This window comes from Tiliqua scincoides, chromosome 5, assembly GCF_035046505.1.
Source record: "Tiliqua scincoides isolate rTilSci1 chromosome 5, rTilSci1.hap2, whole genome shotgun sequence".
Lineage (NCBI taxonomy): Eukaryota > Metazoa > Chordata > Lepidosauria > Squamata > Scincidae > Tiliqua > Tiliqua scincoides.
In genome coordinates this window covers 28171873-28191535 of record NC_089825.1, presented here as the reverse complement: position 1 = coordinate 28191535, position 19663 = coordinate 28171873, and the positions used below count along the sequence as shown (strand labels likewise).

The 19663-nt window shown below is 41.4% G+C and overlaps 2 protein-coding genes across 4 annotated transcripts in view; one reads left to right on the top strand and one right to left on the bottom strand.

The window, feature by feature from the left end:
* Window positions 1-15664, top strand: part of SLC25A13 (solute carrier family 25 member 13) — a 123419-nt gene extending 107755 nt beyond the window's left edge. For both annotated transcript variants that reach the window (XM_066628372.1, XM_066628371.1), the window contains 4 exons: window positions 6066-6204; window positions 12913-13071; window positions 13155-13245; window positions 14340-15664. In XM_066628372.1, coding sequence (XP_066484469.1) covers window positions 6066-6204; window positions 12913-13071; window positions 13155-13245; window positions 14340-14520 — 570 coding nt within the window. In that variant the 3' untranslated portion in view covers window positions 14521-15664. The remainder of the gene's footprint in view (window positions 1-6065; window positions 6205-12912; window positions 13072-13154; window positions 13246-14339) is intronic.
* A 3041-nt stretch (window positions 15665-18705) lies between these two features.
* The window catches only part of DYNC1I1 (dynein cytoplasmic 1 intermediate chain 1), a 251207-nt gene continuing 250249 nt past the window's right edge, over window positions 18706-19663 (bottom strand). For both annotated transcript variants that reach the window (XM_066627128.1, XM_066627126.1), the window contains exon 17: window positions 18706-19455. In XM_066627128.1, the coding sequence (XP_066483225.1) occupies window positions 19345-19455 (111 nt within the window). In that variant the 3' untranslated portion in view covers window positions 18706-19344. The remainder of the gene's footprint in view (window positions 19456-19663) is intronic.

Below are 19663 nucleotides of genomic sequence, written 5' to 3'. Positions count from 1 at the left end.
GGAAAAAAATCTGTCAGGATTCACTAGAAGTGACATCAGCAAGCAGGAAGATTTTTAACAATCCTAGGCTGCAATCCTACCCATACTTACCCAGGAGTAAATCCCATTAACTATCATTGTTAAAAGCATATGCACAGGAGCCTGTTAAAAGTACTGATCTGTACCATTTCCCCAAATGCATTCGCATACCATGGTGGTATCTAGTCTAATATATTTAAAATGCAATGTTGAAATGAATGGGGACCCACCTGAAATTGGCTTGCAATTCACCTAGTGGGTCCCAACCCACAGTTTGAGAAACACTGCTCTAAGCCAAGCATTTCTTAATCACAAATGCAAAGATTAGTTGTGTGCTTTTTTTAACATGTAGGAAGGCAAACAGCTTCCACACTATATAGTGGAGGTTCTCAAATGGTTGTTGGACCCTGCAAGTCAAGGAAACATTTGTACACACCTCTCAAGATTTAATTGGAAGAACTGTCTCTCTTTGTCCTAAATCACTCTCTCCTTTTAAATCACCTAGGGTGCAATCCTAACTGGCACTTGGGCCAGCCTAAGTGCCCTGGGAGGGTCGCAAACGTGCCATAAAGCACATTTGCACCACCATGGGAGGAAGCTGTGTCGGCGCATCTATATGCGCCGATGCACAGAGGCCAGCAGAAGCCTCCATGGCGGCTTTCTCGATGCTGCTTGTGTAAGCGCACCTGTGCCGACACAAGCGGTGAAGGTAGGCATGGGGGGCATGGAGGAGGCGAGAGGGAGGCGTTTCTGGGTGGGGAGAGGGCGGGCAATGGGTACTTGGGCACTTCTCCAGATTCCACTACTTGCTGAAGTTAGGCAGGCAATGATTGGAAAACGAACCTTTTCTGTAGTGCAGCCCCAATGGTGCAGTGCCCTACATTGATGCTTGTTCAGCACTAGCTAAAAATGGTTTTTTACACCCAATCATTTCAATCAGTAGGGTTGTTACAATGCTACTGATTTGTAATTTAAATTTTGCATTTTTGGCCACCTTGCACAGCTTATCTACTGTTGTATTTGTGCTATTTTAGTATTACAGTTGTGTTAGTTCATGTTATGTTTTTTTATTTTGTAAGCTACATCAAACAATTTTGGAAAAGGGGTGGTGCAGGGGGAATGCATTAAATCAAATTAAGATGTATTAAATTTAAATTTTAAAAAAACTACCTCTTTGCAATTGAGTCAGCAGGCCTTAGGTGACCTAGGAAGATATTGTGAAATATGACACGATACTTTATGTTATTCACTGAAAGTGGTTTAATTTATGCCCACATATGGTCATGAGGTAAGAGAGTGATAGAGAGGTCAAACATTTATATTCAGATTACATTGCACTAGAAAAATAGGTGCAAATACTCAAAACTGCCCATGTTGATTTTTTAAAATTTTTTTAAGGTGTACACCAGTAATATGTGCTCTAGGAATACTTTTTGACTCTTCTTGATATGTAAAAACAGGAGCAAATCATCTGGCCATGTTACCTGCCTGAAATGTCTTTAACTTTTAATGGGGGGGAGGGCAGTTTTGGAAGCCAGGTGAGGTGCAAGAAGTGGGGGCTGCCAGGGAGTAGGTGTGTGGAAGGTTGCTATGCTTCCGAATTGGAAGGGTTAAGTTGCCGGTGAAACGGAAGAGGAATGCTAACGGATCAAGGAATGACATGCTGCCTATTGTTTGTTGCTGTAGGATCAAAATAACAATTATACATGCCAAATAAATTCTAAACCTGTAAGGTAGGAAAAGAGGATGGCGGTAAGTACAGGTGCCAGAAGCATTAAATAACCCTCGCAGACAAGGTGCACTACTGTTGTCTTGATTTCTGCGAGGTCCCCGCAGTCTGGCATTTTTCCCCCTCCACGAGACAATGTGCATTCACTGCAGGAGACTAGGTTAAGCCTGCGTCTCCCAGACCTTCTGGCTCCTTGCGCCCAACCCCGACACAGAGGTGCCTTTGTGAGTATAATTACCCTCCCCTTGTAGTAGAAATAGTTTATTTAGATCCTTATTTTTTTTCCAGGTAAGGCTGGAATAAGCAGGAATTAGCATGTTAAAGAACCTGCCCCAGCTCTGACTTTTTGAGTTGATTATCTGACTCTTCTGACAATCTCGGGCTTCTTTTTTTTCTCCATTGGTTTGTTCACCAAGATCTGCAAGTCAAGATTAAAGACTTGAAGGGTTATTAAAAAGATTGAAAGTGAAGAGCCAGTTGGCAGGTTGGCAAGGGAGGCACATGCCTCAAAGCAGAGGCTCTCCCCCAAAAGTCACACCCAGCAGGTCTGTGCCTGGGCTGCCAGTCTGGGGCAGATGATCTGAACAAGTTATCAGGGAAAGCATCAAAGCTTTCTGCGCACTGTACGAGAAGGTGTGAAAAGTACATTAGGGCCTCAGCCTTAATTTGAATGGTTCCCGGAAATCCATGCGACTTTCTTCCCATTAAACCTGCTTAAAACTTGGGAGTTGGTTTTTTTTTGTTTGTTTGTTTTACATTTTTAAGATACTTGGACCATTCTCCATTAAGCTTTCCTAATTAGCATTAGCTGGTTGCAGGTGATTAACTGTGGAAGTTAAATGAGGCCTGTCTTTAAACATGCTTTCCCAGACTTTAAAACAGAGTGGCAAAAGGAAACTTTGGAAATTTGAGAGATTGGAAGCGAGCCAAAGCTGGTGGTTAATAAAGTAGATCTGAGTTTTGATCCTGCCTTGTTTGCACATAAGCCAATTAAGTTTTTGACAGATATTTGCTCTCTTGAATCTGAAGACCATTTTAAGGAGCACGTTTCCATCTTTGGAAGGAAATTGGTATCAAAGTGAGGAAAATGGTGCAGGTTTAAGAACTGTTACCACAATCTGCTGATTATTTCTAAAAGTCAGATATGTGTTTATCATTTTGTTTCTTTTAGAGCTTTCATTCTGTACTGTTCTGGAGTTCAGGGATGGTGACATTTTTTGTTTGTTTGTTTTTAGATAACAGTGTCCACTAATCTTATATAGACTCCCACTTGCTTAAATGGCCTCAGTGAAATATTTGCTTGAGCAGAAAGATGCGCTACCTTCAGTGTATGCTCAAGCTAGGATTGGGTGAACATGCAACAGAAGGCATATCTTCCATAAGGAGTTTGCTGAGAATGGCTGCCCATGTTCCTTGTTTAAAATAGGGTACTTGTAATTAGGAGAATGTTTCTAGTTGGTCTTAAGAACAAGATTGGGACACCAAAGAGAGTATATGAGGGACCCAAGTCCTTTAGTGCTTTAAGGGTCCTGATCAGCATCTTGAAGAGTATTTGAGATGAACGCATACCAGGAGTGTAGCTAGGGAGGGCAAAACAGTACATACTGCAGGCACCGCAACACACTGTGTACGCAGCCCTTTCCACTTGCTGTCGGAGCCGATTCTGGACAGCAATGACAACTTGCAGAGTTGCAGGTACTCGCTGAATCAAATGGCATCTCCTGCACGTTGCTGTCACTGCTATTCCAAGGGAGCAGCTATTCCGACAGCGAGTGGGAGGGGCCGTACACATGGCGCATTGTGGCACCTGCAGTACTTACTGCAGTACTTACTGCCCCCCTCTAGCTATGCTGCTGAAGAATACTCATTCATCTCCAGCTTTACGTGCTATGGAAAGAATATCTGAATATTGTCTGCCAAGTAAATATAACCCATAAGGGAGTTTGTTTCTGTGTAACATGACTGCCTTCTGTAGGCTGCAGTTCTGCCACCCACAGGCATACTTAAGTGCCCGCCTTCTTATTGTAAATAAATGCAGTTGTTGTTATCTGGTGAAGGGTTCAAGCAGAACAGAGGAAAGATCAGGTTGAAACAGGCAGCTCCTGTACAGGGAGTTATTAGAATGCATGTTTACCTTGATGGACAAGCAGTGTCTTCAACACTTGTATCAAGGGAGTGTTGCGCATGTTAATGGGCCATCTCTACGCTTGGAGCCCCTTTGCTTTTCCTTGGGCTGGGTTTGGGCCTTTGTGTCTGCTTAACGGCTCCTTCTTGGACTGCTGTGTTAGAAACCCTGTGTTCACGTGTGTGTTGCTCTGAGACAAGGTTTTTGAAAGGAACGCGTGGACATCTCTCATGGGAAAAGACTGTAGTTCTGTGGTAGAGCACTTGCTTTGTGTGCGGAGGCTAACCCTAACCCCTGGCAATCTGCAGGTAGGGCTGAGAAAGACCCCTGTCTGGAACTGTGGATGTAGACTGAATATGTGCCAGTGCTGGTGAAAAAGTGTGAATTTAATTTTATCCATGTTCCATTTTCCCCCCAAGTAGTTAAGGGCAGGGCTGATAGTTCCCCCCCCCCCACCTTCTATCGTGACAACAACCGTATGAGGTAGATTAGTCTGTAAGAGAGTGACCTGCCAAAAGATTACCTAGTGAACATTGTGACTGAGTGAGAATTTGAACCCAGGTGTCTCCTATCCTCATTGGACAGTGTAGCCATTACAGTGCCCTTGAAAATGCACAGTGGGTATGTACTAAAATTCCATAGCATTGACTTGAGTTCCATAGCACCTGTCTGCTGCATGCTTCTGCTTCACATTGTATTGTGCATGCCACGTGGGTGTATATGTGGCAAAGCCCGCCACCTCGCCACATAAAGTATAGACCAGCCTTAAAGCCGATTTACATTCTCTTTTTTCCCACCAAGTATAATTTTTCTTTTTGCTTGTTTGTTAAGAACTTATTTATTTCATTACATTGTTGAACTAACACATAATTTTAAAAGACTTCCACTTATCTCTACTACAGGCTTATAAACATAAATAATATCTATCTTTATAATATTTGATACTATAAAGATTAAACTTAATATTAAATATCTTCTATTCAGTTTCCAAACCCAGTGTGATTTTGCCAGATCTGGATTTAGGGCTTTCATTTAACACTGGGAATTTGGGTACTTAAAAAAAACAACCAAACACTAATACAGCAAATATTTATAAACCAAAATCTTTTCAGTATTCATTAAGCATTTACAGTGATCGCATCCTTTGAAGGTGACAATTTCTTTTTAACTTGCAGAATTTTCACATAGAGGTGACAGTTCTACTTTGCTAGCAGAAAATTAAGATAATGGTTCAATACAGACTTAAGTGTGAGTAAGCTGATTTGAAATCATCAGTGTGAAATTCCATATTGAATTGTGGCAGACAACTTGTTGTTTTAAGGGAAAAAGTGAGCAAGGGTTGGTTGGTCTGTGGAACTCCTTGCCACAGGATGTGGTGACAGCATCTGGCCTAGATGCCTTTAAAAGGGAATTGGACAAGTTTCTGGAGGAAAAATCCATTAAGGGTTACAAGCCATGATGTGTATGTGCAACCTTCTGATTTTAGAAATGGGCTATGCCTGATGCAAGGGAGGGCACCAGGATGCAGGTCTCTTGTTATCTGGTGTGCTCCCTGAGGCATTTGGTGGGCCGCTGTGAGATACAGGAAGCTGGACTAGATGGGCCTATGGCCTGATCCAGTGGGGCTGTTCTTCAGTTTTTAAGGGAGTTCTGCTGCTCAGAGCAGATTCTTTTTGGTTGGGTTCCGATGGAATGAGAAATGATGGTTTCCCACTGCGGCAGCTAACCTGGGAGAGTCGTAGGCTGGCATGCTTCTCCTCCTTTCACCTGCTCAAGAGGAAAAGAGCGGAAGCTTTTGCCTCTGGTGCAAACTAGGCCACAGTTCTGTGTTGTATATAAACTCAAATCCGAACTCAAATCAGACTAGACTAGTTCAAATCCGAACTAGTTCAGACTAGTTTTAGATAAACCTAAGATAAAATTGTGCTGTTAGATTCTGGTTTGTTACCCAACTGTGGTTTGAAATAAACCACACCTCACTGAGTTTGCATGTATCACACAACTCTAGTTTTAAATGAAAGGAAATGCTTTCACTTTCTGCTTCTCGTGCACAAAAGAAGGGAGATAGCCCACAGCTCTCCCAGGCGTGTTCCTGTGGTGGGAAACCATGGTTTCCTGTTATGTCTGAATGTGGCCATAATACCTTGCCATAGTCCTCTTCATATAGTTTTTGTTTGTGTTTTTCTGTCCCAGGGAGCCAAGGCATGTTTTCTACGTGACATTCCCTTCTCTGCCATTTACTTCCCCTGTTATGCTCACATGAAATCTGCTTTTGCAAATGAAGATGGCCAGGTGGGCCCTGGGTATTTGCTTCTGGCTGGAGCGATAGCTGGTAAGTAACCATCTCTTACTGTAACACTGCATACTCTGGGCCTCTGGAGGCCACAGTGGCGAATACATCACAAATGGATTTTATCCAGTGATGGAATTGCCATGTGTGGGTTGGTGGGCGGTTTGGACAAGTCAACATTCTGAGCGAAGATGTGAATATTTAGGCTGAGGCAGAACCAGATTAAATGAATGAGGTTTGTGTACACAAAATCCCACATGCCTTTCTGCTGCTTGCACTTGGAAGGGCTTGTGCACATACCTATAGAGGTCAATATCCTTGTGCCACATCTGAAATCTGGTTCAGAAAGAAGTATGGATATGACAGAGATTTCTCAAATCATGTGGAAAAAATGTGTAAAGAAGCAGATTGCTCTCCATTGGCGACACGATGGATAGGCAGCTTAAGCTAAACTGGAAGGAAGTATTTGCACAGTTCATAATTTTAAAAAACTCTTTCAATTTCAATATTTTGAAATGCGCAAAGTGCATGGCATTTATTGTTTTTTATTTGTCCTTGCAGCAACCCTGTAATATGAGGGAGGCTACAATTCTAAAACATACTTACCTGGAGTTCAGAGACTTACTTCTGAGTAGACATTCATAGGATTGTGCTGTCAAGCCTTCTTATCTCCATATTGAAGCTTAAAGGGAATGGCTTGTTTACAGCCACTCTGTTTACCTTGAACATTTTTATATAGAGTGGAAAGACAGAATATAAATACTGATAAGAAATATTCATGTAAGAGATCTGAATGTTGAAACAATGTCATATGCCCTTGTACCCAGGCCTTTTCCCCCCTAAGGGATGGGGTAGGGCTTGCTTTTCGGGGGCTTCAGAAAGCTGCAGCAGCAAGAGTAGCTTATAAAAGAGTTTTGTTTTGGCATCTTTGTGAGCAGCAGACGTTTGAATGTCATTTCAAGATTGAATCCAAATGCATGTCAGGAATCTATGCATGTCTGTAGCAGAAGAAGCTGAAGGCACAAGGGAAGTCATTGACCCCAGTGACAGTGCAGTCAACTTCATTTTCTTTTTCGTAGTCAATATCACTCTTTTAAATAATAATAAAAAAATCAGCTATATATAGAATGGAAATGGTTCAGGTCAGCATATGTTTAAGGCAGCATATATGAAGTGCTGCATACAACTCTATCTAAAAGGTGAGCCCTGTTATTATGACAGATAATGGAAATGCAATGGCTCTGGAAAAGACCTGCCTCTTTTGCATGGAATGAAAAGGCAGGCAGTAAATGCTGCTTTTCTGTCCTGCTGCGAAGCAGTTAAAGGGGCTGTGTGTGGAGTCACAGTTCAGAAATGTGTTCCTTTTTTTTGACTGACTCTCTCCCACTACCCTAGAAAATGCAGGCACTGAGAATTTTGCCTTCCGTCTTCCTAGTGGAGAGTATCAAAACGGATGACTCTGGTCTCTGAAATATCAGGCATTGACCCTGCATTCAGTTCTTTTTGCTTTGGCTTCTACTGAGAGAGATACATGTGCAGTTTTCTGGACAAGAGTTTGAGATACAGGTTTTCCTTGGCATGTTTTAGCAATATGCTTATATAATCTGAAGTGGCAGGATGTAATAGCTGAACACTTTTTATGCAGCCAAAATGTGCCTTTTTAACTGTTGCCTGGATTATCACCTTCTTCATCTGCTAGCAGAAAATTATCCCAAATACTATTGCACTTCTGGCTTGTCTGTTCACCTTCTTGAGAGGTAGTAACCATGAGGCTAATTTCCTCCTTTTGCTGCGTTCTCCCAAATCTTGGAAGAGAATGCTTTCTCTCAAGCATTGGGGACAGGTGACTCAGGCACATCTATCTACACAAGACTTCCAAATCAGTGCTTAAAAAGAGGGTGTTTTTGTAGTGATAACAGTGCATCGGATTGCAGGCCTGTGCATATCCTTTTGTCACTTAAAATCCCAACAGCAGATGCTCTGCAGTCATCAGCTGAGCTGCAAAGAACAAAATCAGTCATGTTAAGGCAGCTGGAATTTAAAATCTGTCTTTCAGATCACTATTTAAATTTCACACATCTCTGAGAAGGTGTCAGGGAGGAACTGCAGTTCAGTGGCAGAGCATGTATATGTTTTGCATGTAGAAGGTCTCAGGTTCAGTCCCTGGGATCTCCAGGTAGAGCAGAGACAAATTCCTCTCTGAAAACCTGGAGAGCCACTTTCAGGTGGAGTAGATGATACAGAATAAATGGGCCACTAGTCTGACTCGTAGAAGGCAACCTTTATTCCTGTGCTCCATGGACACTATTAGTATTAGAATTATTTGCATAGAACCTGCAATGTGCATGGCATGTTCATCAAGTGAGAAGACGGCCTCCTGCCCCAAGCAGCTTACAATCTAGCTATTGACAGAAGGGAAGCAGAGGAGGAAATGGGATGGAGGCTGAGGAAAAACCAGGCAAGCAAATTGTTTTGTTTCAGTTGCAGTACTTAACTCATTTGTAGTAGAGAATGGGGACCAGGGTGCAATGCCAAAGCTGTCATTATGTCCTTGGTTTGGATTACATTAGTTTCTCTTTGGTCAGGGGTAGACTAGGAAACACTCTGTCTGTATTTACTGCACTGATACTAATACAAGCGGAGTGTTTCTTAGTCTACCCGTGGTACAATTTAAGATTCTGGTTATATGGCCTGTAATGTTTTATCTTGACCTCTGAGGTCAGCCAAGATGCCATCTTGACAAATACATTGGGATAATACCCTCCTAGCAACCAATCCATTTGGAAGATTGTCTGTTGTGCAAGTACACCTGATCTTCATCATTATACATATGGGATTTCTTTTAAGCATGACACTCTCTGATTCTTCATATTTAGTAATATTTTTGTTATATTGATTAGATAAAACAGAAATAGACATAAAATCAATGGAACATACAAACTCCATTACAAATTGTTTTGTCATTTTTCAAGATCTGAACATGAAGAATAACTTTATACAACTTAAAAAAAAAAAAGTTGTAAAGAATTGTTCAGAAGTATATGGATATGAAGCAGGGCTAATTGTGCAACCCACTATAATGGAACAAAACACTTTTTGAGCTCTGCATCCTATCTAGACTTGAAACCTAAGCCAATGTGCTCAGCCAAGTCATTTCTTAGATTTTCTAATTTTTCTTTCTTTGCCTATTGTGAAGCGATTGCAGACTGTGATAACTGTCTCTTTGAAGTTCGGTTACAGAAGTAGCCTCTCTTTATCAGTAGTTGCCAGTATATTGTGTGCTTCCAAACCTAGTGTGTTTTATCCCATCTTTTCCACCACATTTCCATTTCAGTTGTGTTCCATTAGTAGATTACTGTGCAGGTCAGTGACCTGACTCTTAAAGTCCTGTATAGAATTAAAGAGGGTGGGAAAGAGGTTCAAAATACTTATAAAGTGAGTTTATTGACATGAAAGGGAATAATGTGATATAGCAAGGAATGAAGAGAGTGTGTGTGTGTGTGTGTGTGTGTGTGTGTGTGTGTGTGTGTGTGTGTGTGTGTGTGTGTCTGTTATATGCATTATATATGCATCATCATGTGAACTTTGTTCATATTCTCCAAGTGTTGGAAAAACCCAGTATTTTGATTCAGGTTATTATTTCGGCAATGTTTTTTGTTTCTTTGCAAATGTCTGCTGCCCAACTTTTGTCATTTCAGCTGATAATGATGAAATCCATAATGATGTCTGGATCATTATGTGTTCTGAACGGCCCTGAATTATAATTTTGGAATTCTTGCCGTTTGCTGCACACAAAACTGCACATAATATGAAAATTTTTTGAGAATTGCACTGCAAATTGAGAGCTAGTTCACACTTGCTGGCCTTCCTTCCCCCCATGGGAGTACCGTGGAAGTGCAGAGGGCTGCTGGCTGGTTTGTGGCTATACCATACTCGCATGGAGGCACTGTGTCTGTGCATTGGTACCTCCATGTGGAGGGCTATATATGTGGCCGCTGTCTTCTCAAGGTTTAGTGATAAAAAAGTGAAAGTCCAGTATCTGTAAACTGTAAGCCGAGGTGAAAACGGATCACTTGTGGACTAGTTCAAGGGAAACTGTGACCATTTAAGAGTGCTCTTCCTCTGCCAAATTTTCAAATGTGAAAGTTCATACTGTGTGTTTTTCTTTCTTGTTCTTTATTTTTTTTATGGATTTTGAGTGAGGAGGAGCAGTTCCTATTTTAGTGATAAACACACCCTTTTACATCTCTTTCAAAGCTGTCTACTGAAAAAGTGAGATGGTGTTCTGCAGCCAGACCACATTGGTTTGGACAAAAACTGTTATAGAATTATTAAGCTTTGGAGAGAGAGAGAAAAAAGCAGCAGCAAAGGAGATTTATGCATCTACGTCTGACCAAGTTGGTTTGGAACTGATGCAGAATGGAAAAGTAATAAAATAAGGAGAGAGACTGTTTTCTGAATACAGTCTTGCTTTATTTTTGTCGTCTTTTTTTCTCCTTCCACCCTTATATCTAAACACAGATGATTTCATTAGATGATTTTTAAAAAGTCTAAAGCCATCAGAGTTGCCCCTTATCTTGAGTGATCCTACCACAGGCAGAGTTTGAGGTTGATTGAGGATGGCACCTCTTGTCTGCTGATAATTCCCCATTTGTCACTTTCCACTGTTAATCTGCCAGCATTAATCTTCCAACAAGACTTTGCTGAGAATATTAAACACTGAGAAATGTGTAATGCCTGAAGGAAAAACCCGAGCATTATTGCATTGAGGTGGGGTTTTTGTGTTCTGCTGTTTAACTGCTGGTGCGCAGCTGTACCTGGCTGCCAATTTGGGGTTCAGCTAGACCTTTCATTTAGTGTAGAACTGAAGAGTTAAGGCAAATGGAGATGGTGCTGAGATTTCCAGTTCTCTGTGGTTTCTGGCATTTGCCCTTACTCACAAAGGAACTGGCTTTTGCCTCTGTCAAGTGAACCTAAAAAAACTACCAGCTTGCAACATCATATTGGATGCTTCTGTTTGCCTCCTAACTTGAAATGAAAGTAAAGCCAAGTCTGTTGTCTCAGAGTTTTGCACAACACCAACCCACTTGGGGCAGTGAGCACCAGTTCACAGATTTTTTTTTTTAAGTGATTGAGTAAACTTCATAATTCTTAATTGAATGTTCAAGACCAAAAAAAATTGACAAAGGACAAGTCTTTTGATACTTGTGATCTCTTCCTTGCATCCTATAGAGCTGCAAGCTCCCTGCACATAGAAAAGTGACATGCAGAAGGAGAAGGCCAGGTAGAACAAGGCTAGGTAGAACCCAAGGTAGCTTTGGGTGCCTTTCAGGAAGAAAGGCAGAGTATAAATCTAATAAATAGAACATACTAACTTTCCGTGGTCAGGGAGTGCGCAAACAATCCTCCCCACTAGTGCATTTAACAGTTGTTCTCCCTTCCATGCTCTTCTTCTTCTGGATGAATATTCCAGCTCTTCAGTGCTCTAGTATGGGTTTTATCAACAGCTGCCCACCACTATTTTCACTTGAAGACTCCTCCCAAATTCAGGGCTCCTTAGAAGTGCTGCAAGACTTCCTTACTGGTCCCTGCTCTTGGTGACTCATAGAATTGGAATGGACCTACACAGGATTGAGTCCAACCTCCTGCCAATGCAGATAGTTCACAACTACAACATTCCCAATATATAGCTATACAGCCTCTGCTTAAAGACCTCTGACAATGAAGAGTCTATCACCTTCCAAAGCAGATCATTCCATTGCCAAAGGGTTCATACCCAAATTTGCTCCATCCTGTATGTGACAGCCCTCAGATGTGTAAAGATATTTATCATGTCACCTCTTACTCATCTTTTTTCCAAGCTAAACATGCTCACCCCTTCAACCTGTCCTCACAGGACATGGTCTCCAGCCCCACTCACCATCCTAGTTACCTGCATCTGGACCCACTCCAGTTTGTCAGTATCTCTCCTAACTGGTGCCCAGACATGGACACACTATTCCTTGTGGCTTCTGACTAAAGTGATGATAATTTTAATTATTTGAGGAGTAGCACTGTATCCCTAGTCTTACTTCAGTCTGACATTAGTGACTGTAGTCTTTTTTTTTTTTTTTTTTACATATCTTGTTTCATTTAAATTTGTCGTTGCTTATTGTACCCGAGAGCGCAATCCAGAGATTGTGCTAGGCTGGCGTAAATCCCTTATGCTGACCTGGGAGTGTCTCAAACATGCCTTAAAGCATGTTTGCACCACCAAGTGAGGAGGCCAACTTGAGCCCCATGGAGCCGGCGCAATGGTAAGGCCCCACTGACCAAGTCAGGTCGCTGCCGGGGCTTGGGGAGGGCAGGACAGAAGCATTCTGGGACAGGCGAGGGCAGGCAGGCCCATGGATGGGCTGGGGCAGAACAAGGGAGTAGGACCAGAATCCGGCACTTAGGCCAGATCCTAACCCCACTCCCATGCGACCTGGAGCAGCTCTGGGCTGCTGAGCCACCTCTTTAGGTGGATCAGATTTGAGTAACCCCATTCCCGAATGTATTCCCCTTGCCCCAGGCTGAGCCGCAGGTAGCCCCAACCCCACTCTGGTTATGGGGCAGGCCGACCAGCCTTCCCGTTCCAGCACAGGTTAGAATTGGGCTGTGAATTAGATCAAATGTGTTAGTAAGTATGTAGTGTGAAAGCAACATGCAAATGGGCAGTTCTCCAGAAAGTGCAACATAGTCTGACTTTCTCCTCCCTGTTTTTTTAAGGTATGCCTGCAGCATCCTTGGTGACCCCTGCAGACGTTATCAAAACAAGGCTTCAGGTGGCAGCTCGTGCAGGCCAGACCACCTACAGTGGTGTCATTGACTGTTTTGGAAAGATCCTACGAGAGGAAGGTCCAAGGGCTTTTTGGAAGGGAGCTGCAGGTAACCTTTGAAGATGGCATTTATTATTTTAGTAAGGAAGGCTGAGTCAACGTTGCTAATGAGGTTTCCATTTTCTCTTCTAGCACGTGTGTTTCGCTCCTCTCCTCAGTTTGGAGTGACCCTGGTGACTTATGAGTTACTGCAGAGATGGTTTTATGTTGATTTTGGAGGAGTGTAAGTATGTTGGATCAGCCCCTTTTGTTTCAGATCTGGTTGTAGTAACTAGTCTTTCAGACTTGGAATTTGTCCCAAGAACAATCTTATAAAGATGGACTAAGCTTCAGAACTGGGATGTGGCTTCGCATTTCATATCCGGGCCTGTGAGAGGAAGACGTAGTGAAATTGTGGAAGATAAATGCACTCAGTAGATGAGCACATTGTCAATTACTACTACAGATTTGTGGGATTAGCAAGGCTCCTGTCACTAATGTAATTGTTATTGGGAACAAGAAAGGGCCATAGTTAAGTGCTAGAGCGCTGCATGCAGCAGGTTTTGGGTTCAGTCTTTGGCATCTTCAGGTAGGGTGGGAGGTGGGTAGGACAGACCTCCTGCCTAAATCCCCTGTCTGAATTAAGGGTCAAGAGTTACATCAAACTTTTCAGAACAGGTTTGCATGTTTATGCACTGCATGTACACGTTTAAGCCAAGTGCATCTCACACACACATCTACAGTTTGGATGGATTGCAGAACAATTTAATTTGTGCCTATTGTGGGTCATAAGAGATGAGTTTTTAATTCAATATGGACTAGAAGACTTTCAGAAGTACCTTCCTCAGTTACTGTACTCCGTTCAATCCGCAATAACTAGACCAAACTTAGTCTTATCTAGACTTAGATCTATTAATTGTTAGTAATTTATGTTGTCAAGAGCCTATGTTAGGATGCTGTGATGGGTCGTATGTATGTTCAGTTGTATACTATAAATGTATTATTTTTATGCTGTTCAGTGACCATAATAAAACTGAACTGAACTGAGATGACCCTTAATTTCAAAGGCTTTAGGGTACAAGTTGTATTATTATTATTATTATTATTATTATTATTATTATTATTATTATTAAAATAATACCACCATCAATCAACTGTTAAAAGCAGTGTTACTGGGAGCAGCTTACATTTTGTGATGGTATTTATAGGATAAAAACCAAGCATTCCAGGTCCTTGGGAAAGACTCAATGTCTGGATAAAACAAACCAGCCAAAATACCTGTGCAAAAATAATAATCATAATAAAAAATCCTAATTTTTGTGTGTTTAAATTTTGCAGAAAACCTGCGGGATCCGAACCAGTTCCAAAATCAAGGATTACCCTTCCTGCACCCAACCCGGACCACGTTGGGGGTTACAAACTGGCTGTGGCCACGTTTGCAGGGATTGAAAATAAATTTGGACTGTATTTACCTCGGTTTAGGTCCTCACCACCTACCTCACAGGCAGCATCTGTTTGATCCAAATGCAATACTTGCTTGTACTGAGAATTGTGGAAAGAGCCATTTTTCTGATCAGTCTTCATATTTCATTGCTTTTCCTTCTCCACCAAACAGCATCGAAGCTGCAAGTCTTTTCTTCCCTTTCTTATTCTCCAGGTGTAAATCATTGTTTGTTGTGCTTCCTTTATTGGATCACTGTGAAATTCCTGCTAAAGTCTCTTCCCACCCCCTCTCGTTTTCCTCTTTCTTATGTTTGGACCCACAAATGTACTTGTTCCTACCTACACATACCTGGGATCATGAATGTACTTGAGGCTGGTTTGGGAAAGGTATTAAACTGTAATTATCTTTTTCCTGGGGAGGCTGGTGGTGGCCAAACAGGGAAAGCTGTGAAGTGCAACCATCTAGCATTCACATGAGGGCTGCTCTGCCAGCGTGGCTGCTATTGGGTCCTACATGGTGTCATTTAAATATGTATTCAGCTGAGATCATGGTGCTCAATGCAGAATGATTTAGACTGTGTGTGTGTGAATTGGTTACGCATTCAGTCTGTGTCTGTACTGTCAGCTTCAAAGGATGTCAATGTATGCAGTACCTGACTCTGCCAGTGTGACTACGTTTTATATATGTACACGCACAAGTTCCATTCCTGGATTGTATTATGAGGCTTTTAAGGGGAACATGTTTTTGTAACAGAAACCACCTCTACAAATGTTTTTCAATTATATTCTGTTCCTGGTATCAGAATGCCGGGATTGGGGGGGGGGGAGAGAAATGTAATTTTCCATAGTCTGTGCACTTTATGGAAGAATGGTTGAACATCTTATTAAACACAATGAAATTTCAAGACCAGGGGCATGATCCACTATGTGATATAGCTGTACATTCTTCGTTCATTTTGATGCTGTTTGCTCTGAGCGACCCCATTGACCTGAATAGGGAATGCATCCAAGGGGCCTAATCCAGATCTGCTGATATTTGGATTCTTGTTTTGTGTTATGCACTTAGAGTAACCGCTGCTTGTTTAAATAAATGCAATAGGACAAACAAAATTTCATGCACTGTATCAATGGTATCTGCCTTAACTGCCAGCTTGTAATTGGAAAATATTTGTGTGGAAATTCTTAATAACTTTGAATTAAAAGCGAGATTTTTAAAAAAATATTTTTGCCTGAGTGTATGTGTGCTTGTGTGCCTTGCAGAGTTTACCAGGATGTGTATTTAACATAAATGGGAAAAAAAACCCAAAGTCAGGCTAGCATTGCGAGCAATCCAATCAGTCCCTTTTGCATGGACGGCACAGCTTTCTGTATGCGTATACAGCTCTGCATGCAACATTCAATTTTTATAAAATAGAAGTAGGCTTTGGTGTGTTAATAAACAAAATGTTGGAGCTGCTTTTTTTAAAGCCCTATTTTGATCTGCTATCAGTTGCATCTGGCTAGTATTCTTAGAAACGTTTTAGTAGTTGATAGATGTCTACAGAGGGTGACAAATTTCCCTAAATTTTCTCCATCATATAGGTTTAAAAATGTAACTAGATTGCAGTGAAAAATTATAATTTAGAATCTATTCATATGCAGAATTAATTGATTACTAGTTCAGACAAAGGTGTCTGATCAAGTGACATTCTTTTTAATCTTCCTATGAAAATATCAACATTGTTGGCGATACCTGCTTGGCTGCGGAGCAATGTGTATGTATATTGAACAGCTTTTGAAAACGTACCTTTTGCATGCCATTAGGTCAGCAGACTTCAGATTCCCAGGGTATTTCCTTTTTAAAATTCGTACTCTGAGGGCCACCAACTGAAGTCAGTTGCAAGCTAGCCAGGATGGGTGGTGATTGGGAGAGAAAGATGGATGGGTACACATATGTAGAATTAAAGAACAGGGCAATTTATTTTCAGCACCAGTTAAGACAAAAAATCCACTTTATTCCTCTCAGCCCCTACAGCTTTCTTTTGTTTCAGCAGCCCAATTTTTTTTTTTTTTGTTATTACTATTGTTTACTATTACATAGTCAAGAGAGTTCTTGCCGATCTAGTGCAAATTGCCCGGCGATCTAGCTGCAGATCATGATTTATCTTCTGCCCACTCCTGTGTTAGTTGAATACCGAGTTACTGTGCAAGTTCAGCTCTTCAATTCTGATTAGGCCCAGCATTGGGGGAAAATAAGCAGTGAAAAAGCACTTCTTTGGAAACGTAAGCATCATTTTGTTAGTTGAAACATTTAACTGTGCTGCTTATGCTAAAGAACATATTTTAAATCTAATGATTATACATAATAAATTACTGAATGGTTTGGAAATAAGTAAACCACAATACACTTTCATTATGGAATTCTCTGGGGATGTTAAACATGGCAAACAACTCAGAAACAGCACTTGAACAAATTGTGTTTTTAACCACTTGCAATGTGTACTTTATGAAGTATTCTTTTTGACTGCCTAAAAGGGAACTTTACAAAAAAAAAGAAAAAGTAGTAACTATAAAAGCTGCAGCTGGGCAAAGCTCAAGGACAACACCATTGGAAAACATATTTGTCATGGCCATTCTTTTCTACTCTTAGGGCATTAAGGTTCTGTTGTGCACACAGCACACAAGTAGGAAAAAATAATAGTGGACTAATATTGCTGATGAGCTTAAAAGAAATGGGGCTTGCATTATATTGGTGAGAAGCCAACTATCGACAGAATCGTCGCATTTTACTGCCAAGGACTAGCCACTCTTTAAATGTTTTATTTAACAGATTTATTGTGGCATTAGTGTTCATTTATTAGAACTTGATCAAATTCATGCAGTGTTATCATCAGTGGGCAGCTAGACATGCACATAATCCAAGATGTGAAGCTGAGGTATTAACACCGAAAGCTACTAGAGAACAGTAGCAGGCCAGCCCCTTGATATCGCTTAGAGCAGTGTTTTTCCGACTCTGGGTTGGGACCCACTAGGTGGGTTGCAAGCCAGTTTTGTCCCCATTCATTTCAATATTTTATTTTTAATGAACTAGACTTGATGCTACCATGGGATGTGACTGCATTTGGGGAAATGTTGCAGATCTGTAGTTTTAACAGGCTACTATGTATATGCTTTTAACAATGATAGTAAATGGGACTTGCTCCAGGGTAAGTATGGGTAGGATTGCAACCTTGGATTGTTAAAACTTGATGATGTCACTTCTGGTCATGACATCACTGCCAGTTGTTTGGGACAGATTCTCATTCTAAAAAGTGGGTCCTGGTGCTAAAAGTTTGAGAACCACTGATAAGAGCAAAGTGGGAAGACAGAACCATACTGGGAATGACTTCTTGTATCCAAGCTCAACATTTGAATTGTGGCCTCATCACCCAACTTGTTCTCTGTCTGCTGTTTCACTAACGGAAGACCCCTCTTGCGGTACCAGCACACAGGACTAGTTCATATGCTCAACAACTCTCTTTGTGGACTATTTCCATGCTTGTAGTAACATGAGCAAGTAACAGCTGATGCAGGGGAACTGCAGTAACAGATGCAGTTTGAACTGAGGATTACCTTCCTGCAACAGATGTGTTTTTACCACTGAGCTTCAGTCAGCCCTATGCCCAACTAGTTCATTCCTCTTTCTCCCCGTGCATGGAATTCAGTCTAGTCCACCAAATGTGTGAAATGTACCCTTAGAAAACCCATATTATGCAGGATCAATTGGGGGGCGGGGCAGCACAAGTTAACTCAAAGAGGGCCTCATATTTAAGTTGTGTTTTTACACGCCATTGGACCAAAATGTGACAATGCCACTTTGAATTTTTCTTATAGCTAGGGCCTCAAAAAGCATCTAGACCTCTAAGCAGACTTATCTGTGCTTTTAAAGGAACCTAAAATAATTTCATGGATAAGCTTAAATTTTCCGCATACACATAATAGCAAGTAACATTGGCTTGTACTGCTCTATGAGACTGTTATCTAATAGATGTATTCCTAGCCTAAAAGTCAGTTTCCAGATTTTTCTGGGAACACTCGTAATTGCAGGCTGGAAGAAATCAACCCACTGGACTACCGCATAGTCTTGTTAGCAGTACTAGCTCTATGTTCTGGGACTGCACTCCTCCTACAGTCTGTTACTGGTAGCCTGTAACAAGTGTCAGTGACCAACTATACATGAAATATTGTCAAAGTACCTAAAAATAATAGGCAGTTTATTAAAAAAAAAAAAAGTTCTATTTATTCAACCAACCTTTCACAGATTTCATTTTGGTACAAAGTGACATCCTGTAATTGTCATTTGGAGCTGGCCATAACCCTGACAGGCATGCGGAGATAATGCCGTTTGCTCGTTATGCACATGCTTTAGGATCGTTTATTTTAATGCTTTCAAACAAATATGTTCCATGCAGCACACCGCAATAAATAAGGGGCAGCAAGGTTTGTATAGTACATCCATTCATAATGTAAGTCACCATGTGAAACACCACATCTAAGGTCTTTGGCCCAGTCCCATGTCGTGAAGCACACCACATCTGCACCCAATCATATTAGACTTCATATGGATTTAATAGGACTGTGCCAGGAATGCTCATGAGCCCAGGTTTTATCCAGGGGTTTCTAGCTAGGAACTGCAGCTACTAAAGCAGCTAAAAGGCAACAACTAAACTCGCTTCAGTTTGATTTGTCTTCTTACTCGTAACTTCTCCAAAAGAAAAATGTAACATGAAAATGCTTTGCATGTTGTGAGGCTGCTTGGGGCACAGTGTGATTAATATGGTGGAGTCAAAACTCTGAGTAACGCTGGCATCGGAAGCCACAATAACACTGACTTGACATTGAACACTGATGGAATCAAGAGGGGAGGACGCCTTCCACTCTTTTAGCTTGTAATCTCCACAGCACCTTCCTCTTCACTGTCTGCTCGGTTGGCCCGGATTTCCACCAGAGTCCGAGCAAAACGGGACCACTCATCACTGTGAGGAAGAGCCAGCTGCAAAAATTAAATAGATAAAAGAATGAAGAATTAATCATAGAGTTGGAAGGGAGATCTTAAGCAACGCAGTTTCAATAGGAGTTGATGGCTCAGACACACAGTGTCTGTAAAAGGACATTGTGGCCTGTCATTTTAAAAAAGAAAAATGCAAACGGATGTTTTTGCAACAGTTTGAGTACTGTTCTGTTTTAAGTGATGAAGCCGG